At 40.9% G+C, this 19,095-nt stretch overlaps 2 protein-coding genes across 3 annotated transcripts; both read left to right on the forward strand.

Moving 5' to 3' along the window:
• Positions 1-233: 233 nt before the first annotated feature.
• Positions 234-9,393, forward strand: LOC4324370 (la-related protein 1A). Of its 2 annotated transcripts, none has more exons than XM_015765698.3 (14): positions 234-908; positions 2,067-2,625; positions 2,715-2,868; positions 4,102-4,192; positions 4,349-4,420; positions 4,506-5,017; positions 5,481-5,550; positions 6,141-6,206; positions 6,893-7,197; positions 7,493-7,633; positions 7,768-7,831; positions 8,056-8,201; positions 8,296-8,400; positions 8,937-9,393. In XM_015765698.3, exons 1-14 carry the CDS (start codon positions 600-602, stop codon positions 9,115-9,117), a joined length of 2,775 nt encoding a protein of 924 aa, XP_015621184.1. In that variant the 5' UTR covers positions 234-599; the 3' UTR covers positions 9,118-9,393. The 2 variants fall into 2 exon arrangements, with proteins under 2 accessions (XP_015621184.1, XP_015621185.1); XM_015765699.3 differs by having other exon boundaries at positions 7,499-7,633.
• Positions 9,394-13,650: 4,257 nt separating this feature from the next.
• LOC4324371 (E3 ubiquitin-protein ligase EL5-like) lies at positions 13,651-14,641 on the forward strand. Its single transcript, XM_015786966.3, has one exon. It carries the CDS (start codon positions 13,781-13,783, stop codon positions 14,393-14,395), a length of 615 nt encoding a protein of 204 aa, XP_015642452.1. The 5' UTR covers positions 13,651-13,780; the 3' UTR covers positions 14,396-14,641.
• The last annotated feature ends 4,454 nt before the right edge of the window (positions 14,642-19,095 follow it).

Raw genomic sequence — 19,095 nt, forward strand, 5'->3', positions numbered from 1 at the left:
GGGACAGACGACGACGAGCACGAGCCCCAGCGAAAACACCGCGGCAGCACCGCAGCAGCCGCCACCCGTGCATCCCTACCCGCTGCTGGCCCCACCCGTCATATACACCCTCATCCAGCCGGTATTTCCTCCCCACGGTCGGGGCCCCACATGCCAGCCAGCGCTTTGCCTTTCCCACATCCCCTCCTAAACACAAAAGTCCCCATAGGTCATCTCCCCCTCCTCTCTCTCTTACCTCACGCGCTCCACGCACGCAGAGTCGAGACGCGCACGCCACCCTGTCGCTCTCTCTCTCTCGCTCTCGCCCTCGCCTCTCCCCTCCCCATCACCACCCAAAACCCTAGTTACCCCCACCCTCTCAAAACCCTAACCCCACCTCACCACCCTCCCCGGCGGCGGCGGCCCTTGTGGCTGTGCACCCATCACTCCACCGGATAAGCTCTAGCTATCTATCATCCAAAGCAGCTTACTAGTCTGTGCTCTCTCTGTGTCGGAAGGCGGCGGCGGCGGCGCGGCGGCTGGTGGTGGTGGGCGGGGGAGGCGGCGGTAGAGCGGTGGTATCTGGGCGTTTTGTGGCGGGGGCGGCTCGGGCGTCGGCGATGGAGGAGCCGAATGTGGGCGGAGGGGCGGCGGCGGTGGTGGCGCCTGAGGGGGCGGATCCGGCTGGCGGCGGCGGCGGTGGACCGGGCGCCCCCGCGTCTCCCTGGAGGAAGACCACGCCGCCGCCTGTGGCGGGTGAGGCGGTGGTCATGGGGGCCAAGTCGTGGCCCGCGCTGGAGGAGGCTAGGCAGAAGGTCGCCGCCGCGGAGGCCGCGGCGAGGCCGGGGGCGGGCAATGCTGGCGGCGGTGGCGAACCAGCGAAGGGGGCGCAGGCGCAGCAGCCGTCCCCTCCCCCGCCACAGTCGCAGGTATAATCTGGTGCTCGTGGCCAGCCATATGCTTGTTTGCTATGGCTTTCTATTTTTGTTAGTTTAGTTCTTAAGGAAATTTTAGTGTATGGTAAAGTTTGCTCACTTCGGTAGATGTTTATAGTATTTGTCTCTCTATACGAAATAGGTATAGGTTGGGTCTGGGTATGCATTGGTCTACTGGTGAGTAGTAAAGTAAAGCTTGGCTGTTTTTGGAACCACGTATTTCAGGTTCAACTTTCTCGAGTGTGTTCAACTGTCCATGTTAGTTTTTTTGCTTGACAAGACCGCTTGTCCGCTTATGTTCAAAGTAGGTTACACATGCATTTTGCATTATGATGTAAGTTTGCTATTTGTCTTAGAAGTAATGTTCTCTCTCAAGTCAACCATGCCCCGACAGCAAGTGGTTGATAGATTATAGGTGTCATATTTTGATACGTAGGATTTGTGCATTTTTTGTAACCTATTATCAGATTTTGTTTCCACACAAGTTGTGATCCAATTGGATCTTTGTATGATTTTGTCCACTGTGTCTGTAGCCATCACATTATTTTAGGTATTGCTGTTTGGTCGCAAACTTGCAATCATTCCAATGCTATCTAGACGGTTATTCAATCTTAACTGAACATGCCTTTTATAGCTATCTCCTTTGTAAGACTGCTGGGATGGTTACCTAACTGACTCCCATGGAAGCACTTTCTTGGGTGCTATGGCAATGCAGTACATATTGAACTTATTTATCATCGTGGGGGTAAATATAAGCCTTGCATTTGTGGCAGTTTTGTAACGATCATGATATACATTTATCATTGTTAAGATGCATGGGTGGTCTATCCCATGAAACTGATTTGTTCCAAGGTCCACTCGGTAAGATCAGGAAAACATCATTCTTATTTGGTTTGGTTCCTTGCCTTCCCTGTAAACCAAATAGTTGTCAAACAGGTGTTTTGTGTTTCACATGCAGACTAAGGATAATTGTATGCTTTTCATCAAATGGTTTAAAGTCCCTTAGGAGTTATTTTTTTTATTTTAATGTTTTATGAGCTGAATATACATTATTTTGTCACTGTTCTACACAAGCATTTTTTTTGCTGATCATATAAGCATTCTTCCTGTTCTGATTTAGTCTGATGCAAAGGGGGAAACACTTGTTTGTAGGCACCTAATCGCACGCACAAGTTTGATGGCCATGGAAATCCCAACAAGAATAATCAAGCATACCATAGAAATGGCCCCAAGAGACGTTCTCCTGCTGCGAATGGGACTCCATCTTATCCTGCCGCGATGCCATATCACCAACATCCAGGGCAACCTTTTTACTACCCTGTTATTCCCAGTCCAGTGATACTACATGAATATCCTTACCCACCTTTTGCTGTTCCGGTTCCAAGTCATGACCCGCATGCTGGAAAATCTGGATATGAGAATTCTATGCCTGCTTATGTTCCAGTAGATCAAGCTGGTGGCAATGAAGGTAACCGGCCAGTGCCTCCACAACCAAGGGGAGACCTTCATGCTTGGAGGCCTCCTGTTGGTGCAAGACCCCAGCCTGGCCTTGAAGGCCGTGGCCATTTTAATCACAATTGGCAGAATCCCCAGATGTTCGGTACCAGGGAAAACACAAGTGTACCACAAGGTGCTGGGCCAAGAGCTTTCATGAGACCAATGGCACATCTGCCTCACACTCTGGGATACATAAATGGTCCACCATACCCTGGTAATGCTATGCTCACTGTAATGGCATCTCCTTTCATGCTTGGTATTAGAGCTTTTTTTGCACCAATATTAAAAAATGTGTTGACCCAGGGCCAATGCCTCCCATGTATTATTACATGCCTGCTGTACCCATGGAGCCGATGAGAGGTCCACCACGTTTTGTCCAAAACCAACCACCTCCTCATCCTGTTTTATCTCCTGAATTAAGAGCTAAAATACTGACTCAAGTGGAGTACTATTTTAGGTAAATTCTTATTTCTTCTATTGAGTTGGGTAGCTATTTTATATTGGGTTAAGTCTGATTTACTCCCCCTCAATTATCACAAAAGTACGATCTACCCCCCTTAACTCTAAACAAGATATTTTACGCCCTCAAACTTTTAAAACTGTACGAATTACCCCCTTTGCACTATATTGGGTAGTTTTTGCATAAGTGGTGTCTATGTGGCAACAAAATCAGTGGACCTTTTTTTTAAGACCTATGGACCCACCTCCCATTCTCCTTTGTCTGTGTTCTCTCTCTGTGTTCTTCCTACACGAGCAAGAGCAACCATCCAAATCGGAGATCTCTCAAAACCACATCCGGCATGGCAGCAACAGTTCCATTTCTGTGACTCGCCTGATGCAATCAATAACTGGCTTTGCTTGAAGGGATGCCTCCCACTGAATCCAAGGCCATATGTCATCGAAGTATCCAGCTGCATATGACTGATTACTTCCTGATTGATCTCTCTGTTGAGCTATGATGCACACCTAGATGGAGCTGCTGCACATGGTTGGAGCTCGTCAGGTGTCCTTTTCCTGAAAGTTCGCGAGGAGATCGCCAGCAGCTTGAATGGGCCTGGCTGTGGATAGATCGGGGAAATCACTAGCAGCTTGGGCTCCGCTGTCGCTCCCGCCTCATACCAGTCTGCCACTGTTGTCTCCATCGTGCTGCTACAGTGGAGATAGGGGCAGGGAGATGCGACTCGGTTGCTGCTCAGAACCAGATGCCATCGCGCCTAAAGTCCAAAGGTTGCAGGAGGGAGAGGGGAGAGAAATAAGAGGGGATGAAGAAGGTAGGGAGAGGCTGACAAGTGGGTCTGATTCCACGTTGGATGCCATGTAGGCTTAAAACCACCATATGGTTAGCAGAAGGGGGTAAATCGTCTGGCTTAAATAGTACTTTTTCCCCAAGGAAGCATGATGGTTGATGACTAGAAAACAGGCATTTGAGCATTTACACTACCTGATAGAGTTTTCATGCAATTTCAGAAAGCAGTGACAAGTTAGTCCCATTGTATGTCTATTGAACTTTGGAATATATGAACTACAATTTGATTTTGTCAATTTCATTGTTGTTATCCTATATGCAAACACTGACATGCTGCACTACTAAAACTATTTTGTATGTATGTGATGCACATGGGTTATCATATGCACTTTTATCATTTGTCATTCATAAGGTCTTTTATTTACCCATTATGATGCTTTTCAGTGATAGTAATCTGGATCATGATAATTTTCTTAAATCTTTAATGGACGAACATGGCTGGGTTCCAATTTCCAAAGTTGCAGACTTCAATCGGGTATGTTTTTCTCAGTACTTAAACTTTTGCTATTTCACCTTTATATTATGCCATATAACTACTCTGCTAGTTTGGCTTGTTTAGTTGTTTTGCAGCTTAAGAAAATTATCAAGGATATACATCTAACAACTCTGTTATTGCTTGGTTCATTTGCAGCTTAAGAAAATGACCACGGATATACAACTGATTGTAGAAGCATTGGCAAACTCAAGTCTTTTAGAAGTTCAGGTACGTTTAATGCAACTATTGTTGCTTAGATCCCTCTTAGAATGTCATCTCTCTTATTTATCTTATGCCTTTTGTATACCACCAGGATGGTAATATGAGGCGGCGTTCTGACTGGTCAAAGTGGGTTTCCTTGTCTGGGACATCTCTTCCGAGTCCATCTTCAACCAGTATGGATAACACTACTGGTGAATGTAATAAGGATGCTTATTCTGAAGATGAAAAGAAGCCTCATCCTCGCAGCGTAGATTGTGTTGGTATGGGGGCTTCTGATGAGCCATCACATGATACACTCAGTAGTTCAGTCACTTCACTGAATAAGGGCTTATCAAACATTAGTATTGATAATAAGCCTAAGAGCATTTCTGCATGCTCTCTGAACTCACAAAAACATGAAGCTGCTTTTAGGACTGGTGATGTTAAAGTTCAGAAAGTAAACACAAAGATCAAAGTGCCTGATTCTCAGAGGGAAAGAGGTTTCTGTAATGATTTCATAAGTGACTCTCCTAGCTTCAGCGGCGATCAAAGCACATTCTTGCTTGATGAGGAATTAGAATTGGAGCATGCAGAGCTTTCACATGATCTCTATTCGCACAAAAGGTGAATTTTAACTAGTTTATATATGATCTGTTACTTCATTTCATGAGCTATAATTTGTTGTTTTATTAGTTTGTTATTCATTTGGTAGTTTATAGTGTTGTTATTGTGATTTGAGATTAAGGCGATTTTGGTTGTAATTTAGGCTTCCTACTCTGGCCGAAGTGATTATTATTTTATGTATTCATTTGTACAGTTTTATGAAATGAAAGATGTATCCAGGCCACTTATGTGAGATGTGTGCTATACTGCTACACCCTCCTTTTCCATCAGTTAATGTCCTATTATTTGATGAAACTGGATATTCTTCTGTGTTCACATTTTGGAGTGTTAGGCACATGTATTCTCAGAAGTTCAAAAATTGATTATATATTTTTTCATGTAATACTGCATCTTTTATCTACTACACTGCAGATTCTAGAAATGGTATGCATATAATTGATTCTCTTTATGTTTGTTTAAGCAGGGTCGATGATGAGGAAGATGATTTTTATGTTGATGACCAAGATGTGAACAGGCTAATAATCGTTACGCAGGTTAGATTTCAAGTAGTATTTTGTATTGCTAGCTCTGTGTAGTGATATACCTCCTTCAGTTTGCAGCTCCTTGCCTTCGTAATCTGAACACACTGGGCTTGCCTTTTTTTATGCACCATGCACCAATAAGTTTTGGGACAGTTTCAATGGCGTTGGATGTTTAACTATTTCTAATTTTCATGTTATGATGATTTACCTGATTTCTTATTTTTTGTATTTATAATAGTCTTGCTATTTCCCTTGCTACGAATCCTATTTGAGCAGATTATGTTCATGCTTAATAATTACATAACAAATAAATAGTTGATTGCTAAGTGAAATTTTATGCTTTATAGGGACATGCCCTTTTTATTTCATGATTTTTGACTTGATTGAGATACATTTCCATGTACTGTGATATACCATTATTTTAACATTATTTGCTTTATAATGACTTGAATTTTCTCATCTCTAAATATTATATGTTAATTAGCACCTTAGCATCCATCAAGCAAATTTTGCAGCACGCTATCTTGTATGCTTTCACCATGTTAAGCAAGTCTTGTCTTGGTAATAGTGCAATAAACTCTTGTCAACTATCTGCGTTACAGGACGGACCTCAAGCATTTTCAAAAGAGGAAATATCAAGAATCAATGAGGGGTTATATTACTATGAGGTAATATTTTAGAGCATAAAAAGAACAAGATTATCAGTAATTGGGGTTGTATGTGCATTTTAGGGGCCAATATAATGTTGACACAGTGCTGTGTTGTTTGGGAACTGCCATTCACTCCAACGCTTGTATTTATTATTTTATTTTAACAATTACATGCTCAATTTTATGCAAGTAAATAAGCTTTATTTTGGGCATGCAATTCAACCCAGTAGGCCAGTATCCTGTTTTATCATGAAGTATCCATAAAATTAAGTAAAATTCCTGCTCAATTTAATACAATTGTCCAGGCTCTAATTCAGGTTTTCTGTTTTTTAGATTATCATCCCTTTTCTTTCTCAAGAATTGCCTGCATTTGATACTTGATACATATTATAGCTTTGAGTTATATGTTAGAAATTAGAAATGTCCCAGTAGCATGAATCTTTCCATGTATAGTGCTGGATTTTTTTTTTTGGTATGGCTAATCAATTCTTTGAATTTTTGAATCATTTGTACTAAACTGAGTGTTGGGAAAAAGGTACGAGACAAGGGTTATCTTGGAGCTAAATCGAATTTAAGTCAAGCCAGGTTGATCCAAACCTGAGCTGTTCTTGCCTTTCTTTATCCCAAAGCCCTTTCTGGATTTATGCTTGCCTATAAAATTACATTATTCTCATGCTAATACATGATATTTATTCTTGCTTTAGAATCACGCTTATAATCAAAGAAGTTCCCAAGCTGGCACCATAGATATTGATTCTAAACCAGCTGGTGGTTCAAAGGGGAATCCCATTAATATTGTAAACAATGGAATTGAAGATTCTGGACAGCCTATCCCACGAAGGAGGCACAACAGAGGCAATAGAAAAGCACAGTCCTCTCATAAGCAGAGGTTCTTTCCTGGTAACTTTGCGAATAACACCAATAATAGATCTCACTATGGCGGTGTATCAGAGAGCCCCCCAAGCAATTCAATTGGATATTTCTACGGATCTACTCCAGAAAACCACAGGTTAGGTTAATAAATTAATTGAGGTTTTATTTCTGTAAAACAAATACTTATCTCTATGCTTTGTGGCTGGTCATATTGTCATATACCTGCACCATTCTTAGCAAGAGATTTGAAAACTGAGTACATGATTTGCGCATGACATTTAAGTTTCAAGTTTATACACTTGCATGGACAAATCCATCTCTGCCAACCTGTTTTTTTTATTGAAGGTGGACAGACACCCACTGTTATCATGAGTGCCTTTTTCATTGAAGCAAAGCTATTGAAGTTATCTTAACTAAGTGTTGTTGTTTAGCTATAGAAGTTCAAGGTTGAGCTCATCTCCTCATGGAATCCCTACTGGTAGCTCGCCTGTTGGTTCTGTGCCCAAATCTTTCCCACCATTTCAACACCCAAGTCATCAGCTTTTAGAGAAAAATAAATTCCAGCAGCAAAGGTAAGCTGTCAGTATAGATCTCAATTGAGTTGCAGTTCTTTCTAGTACTCATTCCTTTGCAAGTGTATTACTACCCTTTATTCGTTGTTTCATAGTAAATTGATCCGTTTTAATGTTTTCTTCTGCATGTAAAGGTACAATAAGTTCAAAAATCGATGCATCGCTGAACGCAAGAAGTTAGGGATCGGTTGCAGTGAGGTGCAACTTCCTCGCACATCTCTCTTTCTATGGCAACGTTCTAACTAGATATACATAAATCTGACCAAGCTCATTTATTACTCTCTTTGAATCATTTTCTTCATATGTGAAATCATTTGGTGTTACTATTGTTTTGGCAATTATTACTGATTATATGCCGCATGAATACTTGTTCTGTTTATTGATTATATACTGATGCTCTTCTATCTTCCAATGTAATGCAGGAAATGAATTCGTTATATCGTTTTTGGTCGTATTATCTAAGAGATAATTTTAATGATGATATGTACAAACATTTTAAGAAGTTTGCACTAGATGACGCGGCAGCAAATTACAGATATGGACTTGAATGTCTCTTCAGATTTTATAGGTACGGTACATAAAAATTTTATAGTAATATTCCCATTTTTTTCCTTGCATTCCATAATATAGCAGCAATGTTCACTGCCTGCTTGTATTTACAGTTATGGTTTGGAGAAAAACTTCCAACGCAATGTGTATGAAGATTTCGAGCAGCTGACACTCGAATTCCATCACAAGGGTGATCTTTATGGACTCGAAAAATACTGGTAATTTGCATTTCTCTGTTACTTCCTGTCCCCTAGTAATCTAATTATGTGGCTACTGTCCTTGGGGAAATATTTAGCACAGAGCTATTTACACCTGAGCAAACACCAAACAGTATGCAACTCAATGGTGCATTTCCAATATCAAATATTCACAACCTTATGCTGTGGAGTATTGGCATGATAAAGTTGTACATGCTCAGTCCCAGCACAAAGATCATCAACAAGAAATACCATCTGGTGTCACTAATACGTTACCTCCCTTCTCCCACATGTGAACCTCACACTAGATCGTATTTTCCAATTTATATTTTTTTGTGGTGGCACTGAACCAAATCTTCTTTTGATTATAACACACGCTATTGTTACATGAAAGCTGGTTCAGACCTGGATAGCCTGGGTACGCCCTGAAAAGGGTAACTGAAAATGAATCTTAAAATTATGCTGGACTAGTGGAATTGGCCAACCTAGCAGTTGTAAGATTTTTGAGTTTGCGATACTTTGTTGCTGACAGATCTGCTTTTTGCTAATTGAACCAGGGCTTTCCACCATTTCCGAAATCAAGATAGCAGCCCCATTATCAAGCATCCAGAATTGGAGAGGCTCCTAAAGGAGGAGTTCCGAACCATCGAGGATTTCAAGGCACGGAAGGCAGCAGAGAAAGAAACTGGCAGCAGTACTGCTGCCGCCGCAGGCCATAACAAGGCTGATGCGAAGTAGGTCCTAGCATGGCATGAAATTTTGGTGGTCATCCCACAAAAAGGAGAAAGTAGCAAAACCGTTTTTGTTTGGTGAAAAACTTAAGGATTTGAGTAGACACCTGTGCAGATTTTGTTCTCCCCTGCCGACGATACTTGTGTGGCCTTGTCCAGGAAATTTTCCTCTCGCATTTTTTCCCATTACATTCCTGGCGCAGCGCCCTGTGGGATTTGTACATAAAGATAATAATTACTTGTTGATTAAATGGACAAATAATAGAGCCTGGAGTTAAAATGACACGGCATTGTCGTCTTGCCGTTGCTTTTGGAAGGTTTATCTTAGGAAGTTTCTTCACCTGTGGTCCGGAGGCTGGAAACCAAGTCACGGTCATATTGCCTTTGTGAGCTTCTCTCCATGGACCATGGTCCTTTTCGAAGTCTCTTTCACTTCTCTGGTGGCAATGCCTTTATTTTTGTCGTCGGCCGCACGTTATATGTCAGCACAAAGTGCCATATTCTCGTTACTGGAGATCCGGCGTACTGGCACGACGAGGTTTTCTCGGTTTGTGATGCCTTTTGCTGTTGCAGTAAGGGCCTGTTCGGAGAAGTTTCCAGCTGCAGCTTCTCCCAAAATCTCTAGCTCACCCAAGCAATCTAGATTGTCATCCAGATTTTAAGAATCTGTAGTTGTAGAATCCAGAAAATAAACTAGAACTCTAGAACTCAGAAGCTTAAAAACCCAGCTCATACAGATTCTCAGAAATTGGTCACCAACTAGAAAATTCTTAAAATCTTAAACTCCCCTAAATAGGGCCTAAATCGTTTCTTAATAAGTACTAGTGCCATGTGTCTGGGGTTGGAAATGGTAAAGGAAATTTTCGATTGACGGAGCACAGTTTCCGTATAAGGGGTATTGTTACTCTTTTGTTCCCAAATAAACACTATGTTTATTTATGGATAGAGGAAATATTTCAAATTCATTAAAAAAAATCAACTTCTAAGAACGAGATAAATGACTATTCAGATTTATTCTCGTAAGTTGGTTTTCAGGAATGGAGGATATGTACAAGTTTTTCGATTTTTTGTTTGCAAACCGACATAATGGACGTTGGACCCAAAGCCAGCACGGACGATAGGAGAAAATACAGTGGCCAGGGCTGAGGCTCTGCGTCATATGGATCCGAGCCTAAGTGGAGTAGATGCTCTCGTAGTTCGAATGAGTACCCAATGCCAGTGTCAAAGGACCACCTGTTATAGATGTTAGTCCAAATAATCTTTTCAATATTGTTAGCCATCTATCGACTCAATCATACCAAATTACGATAAACAAAATAATACTACGAGTTTACGTATAGCTTATATCTCCAGACTCTAATTATTAAAACACCTCAACCAACATGGCACATCGGCTACTACAGGTTTAATAGCCTAACTGTCATCCTTCCTCTATATGACTGCTACATTGTCATTATCATTGTTACATTGTAATATTCACTCTGTATTTAAAAGAATAACTAGAGGATTAGAGTCTGATGCTAACTTAACTTTATATCGCTATTAAAACTTCAAGTTTAATTTTACTTTAGTATAGTATAGTCAGCGCCATATTTTCACTTCTCTCTTAGAAGTCATTTGATATTGTCATTCTTGTTTCCAAAGGCCGGTGTTCTATTTAGGTTGTGGTGGTCTTGGAGTGAAAATATTTTTGTCACATGTGATTCATTGTACATTTAGTTAAGAAATTTTGTATTGCAACTTTTTTTCGCTTGCTGTTTTTCACTCTCCACCTTTACTAGTAAGACGTTTGGTCGCTCTCTAAAACGTGTCTAATAATTCGTCGATGATTAACTTTAGAGATTGGTCCTACCCAATCCCCAAACGGAACTAACTACTACTGTAGTTCCGGAATTATTTGATGATAGAAGACATCTGACCCTAGATTTAATTAGAACAGTAACTAAGTTGGCGTGTACCTAAAACCTCTGCATAATTGTGCTACGAGTCATTCCTAAATGGACAGAATGAACAGCTCACACATGGACGGTGACGAGTGACGACAAGCCCCAGCTAGATCCGATAATTTTCCAGCTCACTTGGGAGTTCAAATGTTAAAAATCTCTGTAAAGCCGTTATTGCGTAATTAATCGAAATGTGACCTTAGCAAGTTGGCAAATTGTGAAAAACGCCTACTAAACCACCAATATTTATTACTTCTAAAACGAGCCAATATTTTTGTAATAAGACGTAGCCGGATACAGACTGACGTGGATATTGATTGATTTTCATCATTAAAAGTACAGTGTATTCTTAAAAACGATTATTCATGTTTTTTAATATTGAAATAATAATTTCTGGCCTCTATTCATGATGTTGTACATAATCGTAAACCGTTGTTCATGTAAATCGCATAAACGGTGATGTGGGTATTTTAAGATAAATGGGAATGTGCTTAATATACTTTTGGACAAAGGAAGTATCTGTGTGTATCTACACAAACATTTACTCCCCGATTTTTGTCGTCCAAAACAGTTCTTGGGCTGTGTTAGGACTTTGGAGTACTGGTTGATAACTCATTCCCCTCACAGGAAAAACAAGATTAATTAAGTATTAGCTTAAAAAAATAGATTAGTAAGATTTTCAAAGTAAACTTTTTATATATTATTTTTAAAAAATGCATCGTTTATATGTGGTGAATGGTTGAAATCAATTTAAACTAGCTCTCTATAATAGTCAATACTATAGATTAAATGTATTTAGGACGTGTAATTACTCTCAGTTAGAGTTAACTAAATAGAGTATTACCATATATCTAACGCTACAATAGTGTTGTTAGTGATGGGAGTGAGGATGTTAGCATGTTGCCTCCCACCAACTAATAATGCTTTTAAAGAGAGAACAATCCCACCTACTCAGGTTGATTATATGGTGGACACATCCCTTATTAAGATCAACTCCAAGGCTCATAATGCTAGAAAAAGATATGAACGTACATGTATAATTGTGTCGCCCAAGCAGACATTATAAGCAACAGAAAATTAAAAAGAAAACATACCTACTCTAAAAACTTTAGGGAGCATTTGTTTGCACAAAGACAATATTAATAGCTGTAATATTTAAAGTACTATATTTAATTAAACAAATTTGGTCTTGTAGATGTTGAATTTTTTTTATAAACTTGATGAAAACTAAAGAAATTTGATAAGAAAAATCAAAACGACTTAGAGCAGATACAATAGCAGGCTATTAGCCAGCTGTAAACATATTTTACTAAGATAAAAGATGAGAGAGAAAAGCAGCAGACTACAGATCTATAGCCAGCTGTAGCACGGACTCCAAGATGTAATGTGTGTATGACGTATGTGACCATATATTAATAGTATAGTAAGCAACTATTGTATGAATTGGCTATTAGATTGGCTATAGATGAATTGAAGCTAGTAGTAGGCTATACTATTAAACTTGCTCTTATAATATGAAACATTTGGAGTAGGTACGAGGCAAGACCACTCCTAAGCTAAGGGCCTGTTTGAGGAGCTTTCAGCAGCTGCAGCTTCTCTTAGAATCTTTAGTTACCAGACGCTCCCTAAAACTGTCCAGCTTTTTACCCAGATTCTGAGAATCTATAGCTATAGAATCTGGAAAATGAACTAGAAGCCAGAAGCTGGGTTTCCCAGTTTCTCCAGATTCTCACAAACTAGCTTCTCAGCAGCTGCTTCTTAGAATCTCAAACTCATCCAAACAGGCCCTAAGAGCAATTGAAACCCCACCCAAGCAATCATCACAAATCAATTTTTTAGCTTTTCAATATAAGTCTAGAAGTAAGTGATTTTCACATGTAAATCCGTCCCCTTGACGAAATTGAAGTACACTCCTTGTCGTTTATCGTGTAAACCATCCATGCATCTCCACGAAAACGAGAATGACTATCAATTGCTTGAATCGGATAGTTTCTTGCGGATCTTGTGCAAGTTCGGAATTCCATTTCAAAGGCCGGAACTTCCGATTCGGCATGTTTCACCGGAAGGCTTGGCTGCGGTGTGCTCCCGTGTTTTCGTGCAAACACCTAACTAGAAATCCGTATGATTGTAATATACATGAGAATTAACTAGGATTATCACACAATTTTCCATGTACCTAAACGTTCCTAACCATCAAACAGCTCTAGGTATCGCATGATACTTGAGTATCAGCCGATACCTACTAGGTATCAGTCGAGACCTCAGAGATATTATTCCGTTCGAATGGGGTATCAGCCGATATCTACTAGATATCAGACAATACATGTAAGGTATCATACCATCCGAACTAGATACTGTTCTCATTTGCCATTTTAGTAATATGCCACTTCAGGCTTAGAACGGTTAGAAGTTGCTGAGGCCCATGAAATTTACTCGAAAAGGAAGCAAAATCTGATATAAATTCGGTGAGGCCACCGCCGGCCACCGCGTCCCTTTCATCGCGTGGCTTTCCCACACATCGCTGTGTCTCTGGACGCCATGACAAAACAAACCAACCCCTTCAAAATAAAAATAAAAATAAAAATAATAAAAAAAAACACCACCCTTATCTAAATTATTATTATTATTATCATCTCCTCCCGCTCCCGCTCGCTCGCGCCATTTTCCAGCCCAAAGCCAAGCGCCTCGGCTCGCTCTCGCCGCCTCGCCGCGCGCCGCGCGCTCGCCATGGAGATCGGTGGCGTGCTCGTGTCGCTGCTCTTCGCCGCCTTCTCCCTCCCCTGCCTCCTCCTCCTCCTCGTCCTCGCCGAGGCCGGCCTCCGCCTCGCCTCCCTCGCGCTCCGCGGCGGCCGCTACGCCTGGCCCACCCGCTCCGACTTCCTCGGCTACCGCATCGCCCGCCGCCGCCGCGCCGCCGTCTCCGGCGGCGCCGGCGGGGCGGACGGCGAGGAGGAGGCGCAGCCGACGGCGGAGTGCTGCGACCGCCTTGCCGTGGCGATGTACCGGCGCGGGCGCGACGCGGCTCCCGTGGACTGCGTGTTCTGCCTGTCGCGGGTGGACGACGGCGAGGAGGTCCGCGAGCTCCGGTGCCGCCACGTCTTCCACCGCGCCTGCCTCGACGCCTGGCTCGTCCTCCCGCGCGCCACCTGCCCGCTCTGCCGCGACTGCCTCCTCCCGCCGCCGTGCGAGCCGCCGCGCAGCTTCCCGCTCGACTACTACGACGACGACGACGACGTCCACTTCGGCTTCAACGACTTCTCCATCACCTCCTCCACCACCACCACCACCTCCGCCGCCGCCGCCGTCGCCTACCCACACGGCGTCGCGCTCTGGCCCATGTAATAAATGTAATAATCGCCATTGCTGCCGCTGCCGGCTGCCGCCATGCGAGAAGCCGAGGAGCAGAGTGTTCTCTCTGTTTTTCTTCTTCTTTTTTTTTGGTTTCTTTTTGCATAGTTTTTTTTAGTAATTAGTTGCTAATTAATTTGGGACTGATTGCTTGATTAATCTAATGTAATCTAAGATGATCTGGCTAGGTGGCCCATGTAAAGTAATGTAATAATCTCCAATTCTCCATTGTTGCTGCCACACGAGAGAAGCCGAGAAACACACAGGGATCTTTTGGCTAGCTTTACGAGGTGATAGGCTAGACGATTTGAATTTGAAGCCTCGTTCTTTCTAGCTATTTGATACTAAATCTTTATCTAATATTCACGTCTTTTTTAGCATAGTATTCTCTCTGTTTTTTCATATTTTAGGGGTTTTTTAGTAGTTAATTGCTAATTAATTTTGGGACGGATTGCCTGATTAGTGCAAAAGACGATCAGGCTTAGGTGGCGGTTGCTGGCTGCTGTCCTGTCCTGTCTTGCTCTCTCTCCCGGTAAATATCAGCGACTGATAACGATGCCTCACCTGCTACTATTTCTCGGATCGTCCGTACATCTTTCATCTACTACACGAGTACATGGCCATATGCATTCATCACGAGAAAACGCTGCATAATGCAAACCACACCCCGTCCCACTAATGCTTCATTTCTGGGCATATACAAATACTACCTCTATCCTAAAATATAAAATATTTTATCCACGTAGAAGTAGTGCTTCATTCCTGCAATCCTACTGATGTATATATATAGCGAGAAATGAAGTGTTATGCCAATTCAGAAAACACAAAAAGGAAACAGTAATATATTATTTGTGAGCAATTTAATTAAAAATATGGATTAGATACCACCTAATAATAGGAATAAGTTTGCTGGGATCGTGAAAGAGGAAGTAATTCGTTGGATCGGTTCTCCTGATCCATCCTCCATTATCAAAGGATCAGCGGAGTCCCAATCCATGGTGGAATTCCCCGCTCCATGGTGGATAATATCACAGCAAATCGATGGATTGACCTAACCTAGTGTGCAAAGCACGTAGACTAATGCAATTAGGGTAGGTGGCGGTGTCACCGAGCGAGCCAGCCAGCCAGCCGGAGTTGACAACACCGGTCCATCGCGATCACGATTATGCAGCCCCCCTACAGTAGTAATTTCTCCATCACAGTAAAAAACAATCTAGAAGTACCTGAAGTAGATTTGACACTATTTGACACTATTTAGTACTCCATCCGTTTCATAATACAAGTGATCTTAAGTTTTTACTTATACTACTTCCTCCGTTTTTTAATAGATGACGCCATTGACTTTTTCTCACATGTTTGACCATTCGTCTTATTCAAAAAATTTATGTAAATGTATAAGATATAAATCACACTTAAAGTACTATGAGTGATAAAACAACTCATAACAAAATAGATTATAATTACGTAAATTTTTTGAATAAGACGAATGGTCAAACATGTGAGAAAAAATCAACGGCGTCATCTATTAAAAAACGGAGGTAGTATTTAACAACTCATCTTATTCAAAAAAATTATGTAAATATAAAAAACAAAAAGTTATGCTTAAAGTACTTTGGATAATAAATTAAGTCACACATAAAATAAATAATAATTTCAAAACTTTTTAAATAATGCAAGTAAAAAAGTCAAATAGAACGGAGGGAGTAAAACAGATTTGAACAGAACAGTTCAGATTTGTTTTGTAATAGATGATGTCAAATCCATTTCTAAATTATTTATTTTTTTCCTAACTAAGGGTCTGTTCACTTTGATACCACTTTCAACCTTATCAAATTTTGGTAAAGTTAACAAAAAAAAAATGGTTACATTTAGTTTGCTGCCAAATTTTGGTAACTATATAAGAAATCCTACCAAAATTTTGGCAAGTTACCAAAATTTTGACAACTATACCAAAATTTGATAATGCTAAAATTTAGTAAGGTTTTTTTTTTATTAAAGTGAACAGGCACTAAGAGAGTACTCCAAATAGTAGTACAGTGAGTGACTGTGAAGGCCAGCCAGCCATAAGCCTAAGCTAACCTAATCCTCCGTCGCGTAGCAAGTTGACAAGGCCAACTTGCCCAGCAACCAGCAGGTGGCGCGGCCGTAGCATGGCGCACGTACGCGCCCACCGCATTTCCGCCCAAACGGGGGAGCTATCCGTGACCGTGCGCCCCTATCCGAAGTTGTTAAGATCATTAGCAGTTCGAAAGAACGTGCTAATGATCTTAAGTCAGAAATCAGAACAGAACGAAGCCCTAACATAGTATGATCCGGACCGGCATCCTAACAACCTCGCGGGCGTGATATATCCTCCCAGGGTTCACAATTCCGACGAAAACCGATCGAATTCCTCGAAATTTCGACGTTTCGATACGGCTCAAAATTAGGTTTTAATTGGAATTTCGAAGGCTAAACAGTATATTTGGTCGAAATTCAGTCGGAATTTATCAAAAACTGATTGAAAATCATCGAAAATCGTGATATCAATGAGACTTAAAATTTAGTGGTCAACCGGTAATGTGATCCTCCTTCCCGCTTGCAGGTGCAGCTCGATCGCGCGCGCACCCGGCACCGAAGCGCAGAGAGATCAGGTGCCGCGGCGACCGGCCCGGCCACGACGACCAAAACATATCAGCATTCAACACGATCCCGCGAGGGCGCATGCTAAACAACCTTATCTTTTTCTTTTTCTTATGTTTATAGTTATCAACCAAAATTTAAAATTTTAAATCGTTAAGAACACGTGTGTGTATATATATATAAGAAATTTATAAATTATTTTTTATTTGTATCCTAATAAGCAAAAAGATAGCCGTTCCCCAACTGCCGTGGCAGTACAGCCTACAGGTGGTGTACCTGCATATGGCCGGCAGGCGACATATCCATCGCCGTTTGGTACTGTGGCGTACTGAGTTGTACGTACTACTACTGTGTAGCAGCCAGATCTTTTTTTTCTTCCTAAAAAAGAGGGACGTAACGTAACAACCGATTGATAAAAAACTACTAACCTCTTCTGTCGCACATATATTTTCGAATAAACCAAAACGGCTTATTAAACAATAAAAGTTAATTTATAAGTACAACTTCTATATATTTGTTCGTAGCGACTTAAAAGCTAACACTAAAAGTAAATTACATTTAAAATATTTAAAAATCATTCAAAAAGTTAAATTTTAGCTTTTTCTTTGGTTTATTAGACCAACCAATAAGGCTCTATGTCTGATCTGATGAGGGAAAACAAAGAGCAAGTTTAATAATAAATGAGCTATAAGATTATCTCTTTTTTTTCTCCTCCTCTTTCTATCTCTTACCTATGTATTTAATGTATTTATCTTGAAATATATGAATAGCTAGCTATTGATGAGAGCCAACCCTCTTTATTTTTTAAATTCTCTTTTCTCCACAGTTGGTTTATAGCCTCTAAGGACGGGCAATTCAGTTTGTATACCGCGTGAAGCCGTGAAAGTTGAAACAGAGCCGGTGAGTTCCATCGTCGGACGGTCGCCGAGAAGAGGTTACGCAAAATATGCAACGATAGATCATACGTTCCCTATCAAAATCGCGGGTGTTTTGCTTGGGAAGGCGTACGCCGTCTCCGTCGACGATTTAATTTGTCCCGTCCCCGCTTGGATTCAATGTTCGTTGCCACTGATCAAGAACCAATAATATGGTTTAGGCATTTGCTTGCTCGCTAAATTGCCCTGCCTCGGACATCTTAATTCACATCGATCGAAGACGACGACGAAGAAGGGGATCAGTCCTGCATGTGACTCACTCTGATTTAACGGTGACGCCACGCTGCCTTGTGTCTAGCTTCCCTCTCAATATACTACTACTCCTATTCGTCGTATAAAGAGTTACTCACTCCGTCAAAAAAAAATCAACCTAGAAAGAGATACGATCTCTCCTAGTATGATAAATATAAACATATAATTTGTCCAGATTTATTGTATTAGGAGGGATCACATTGCCTCCTAAGTTGAGTTTTTTTAGACGGAGAGAGTAGTTTTTTTTAGAAAATCTCAGATAAATTAGTATCACATTGAAAAAGATGTCAACGTCTTCCATTAAAGGCTTCTTTGGGACACATGAATAGAAAAAAAAAAATAGAAATGAGATGCCATATGTAAGCAAATCCCATGAAATACAAAACACAGGAATTTGCAAGACAATGTGTTTAGATAGCTCATAGTAAAAACTTGGGGATTTGGATGGATTTTAGAGAGAGAAGAGAGAGAAATAGAGGAAGCATTGGACTTCTCAAAGCAATGTTAAAATGAGGTAGGAGAGCTCATGTGCAAAATTCCTAGGAATTGGAGTATAGGATTACAATTCAAAGGAATTTTCCTATGCTTCAAACAAGCTAGATAGAAAATTTTCCTTAAGATTTAAATCCTTTGAAATTCAAATCCTTGAAATTCCTATAGAAATACTCCATTTCAAAGGAGCCATAAACCCCATAGTTCGTAGTAGTGACTATTGGTTGTCCTGACCATGATTTTCTTTTCAATGAATTCCTAAGCATGGTTTAATTACTCTGCAGATACTTTTTAATATTTATTCACTTCTTACTAAAATATAGCAACCAAGTGCTCGAATAGACACCACCTAATACTAATATTTAGTAGTACGAGTATAGACAGGTCCCTTTA

Source organism: Oryza sativa, chromosome 1 (genome assembly GCF_034140825.1).
Source record: "Oryza sativa Japonica Group chromosome 1, ASM3414082v1".
Lineage (NCBI taxonomy): Eukaryota > Viridiplantae > Streptophyta > Magnoliopsida > Poales > Poaceae > Oryza > Oryza sativa.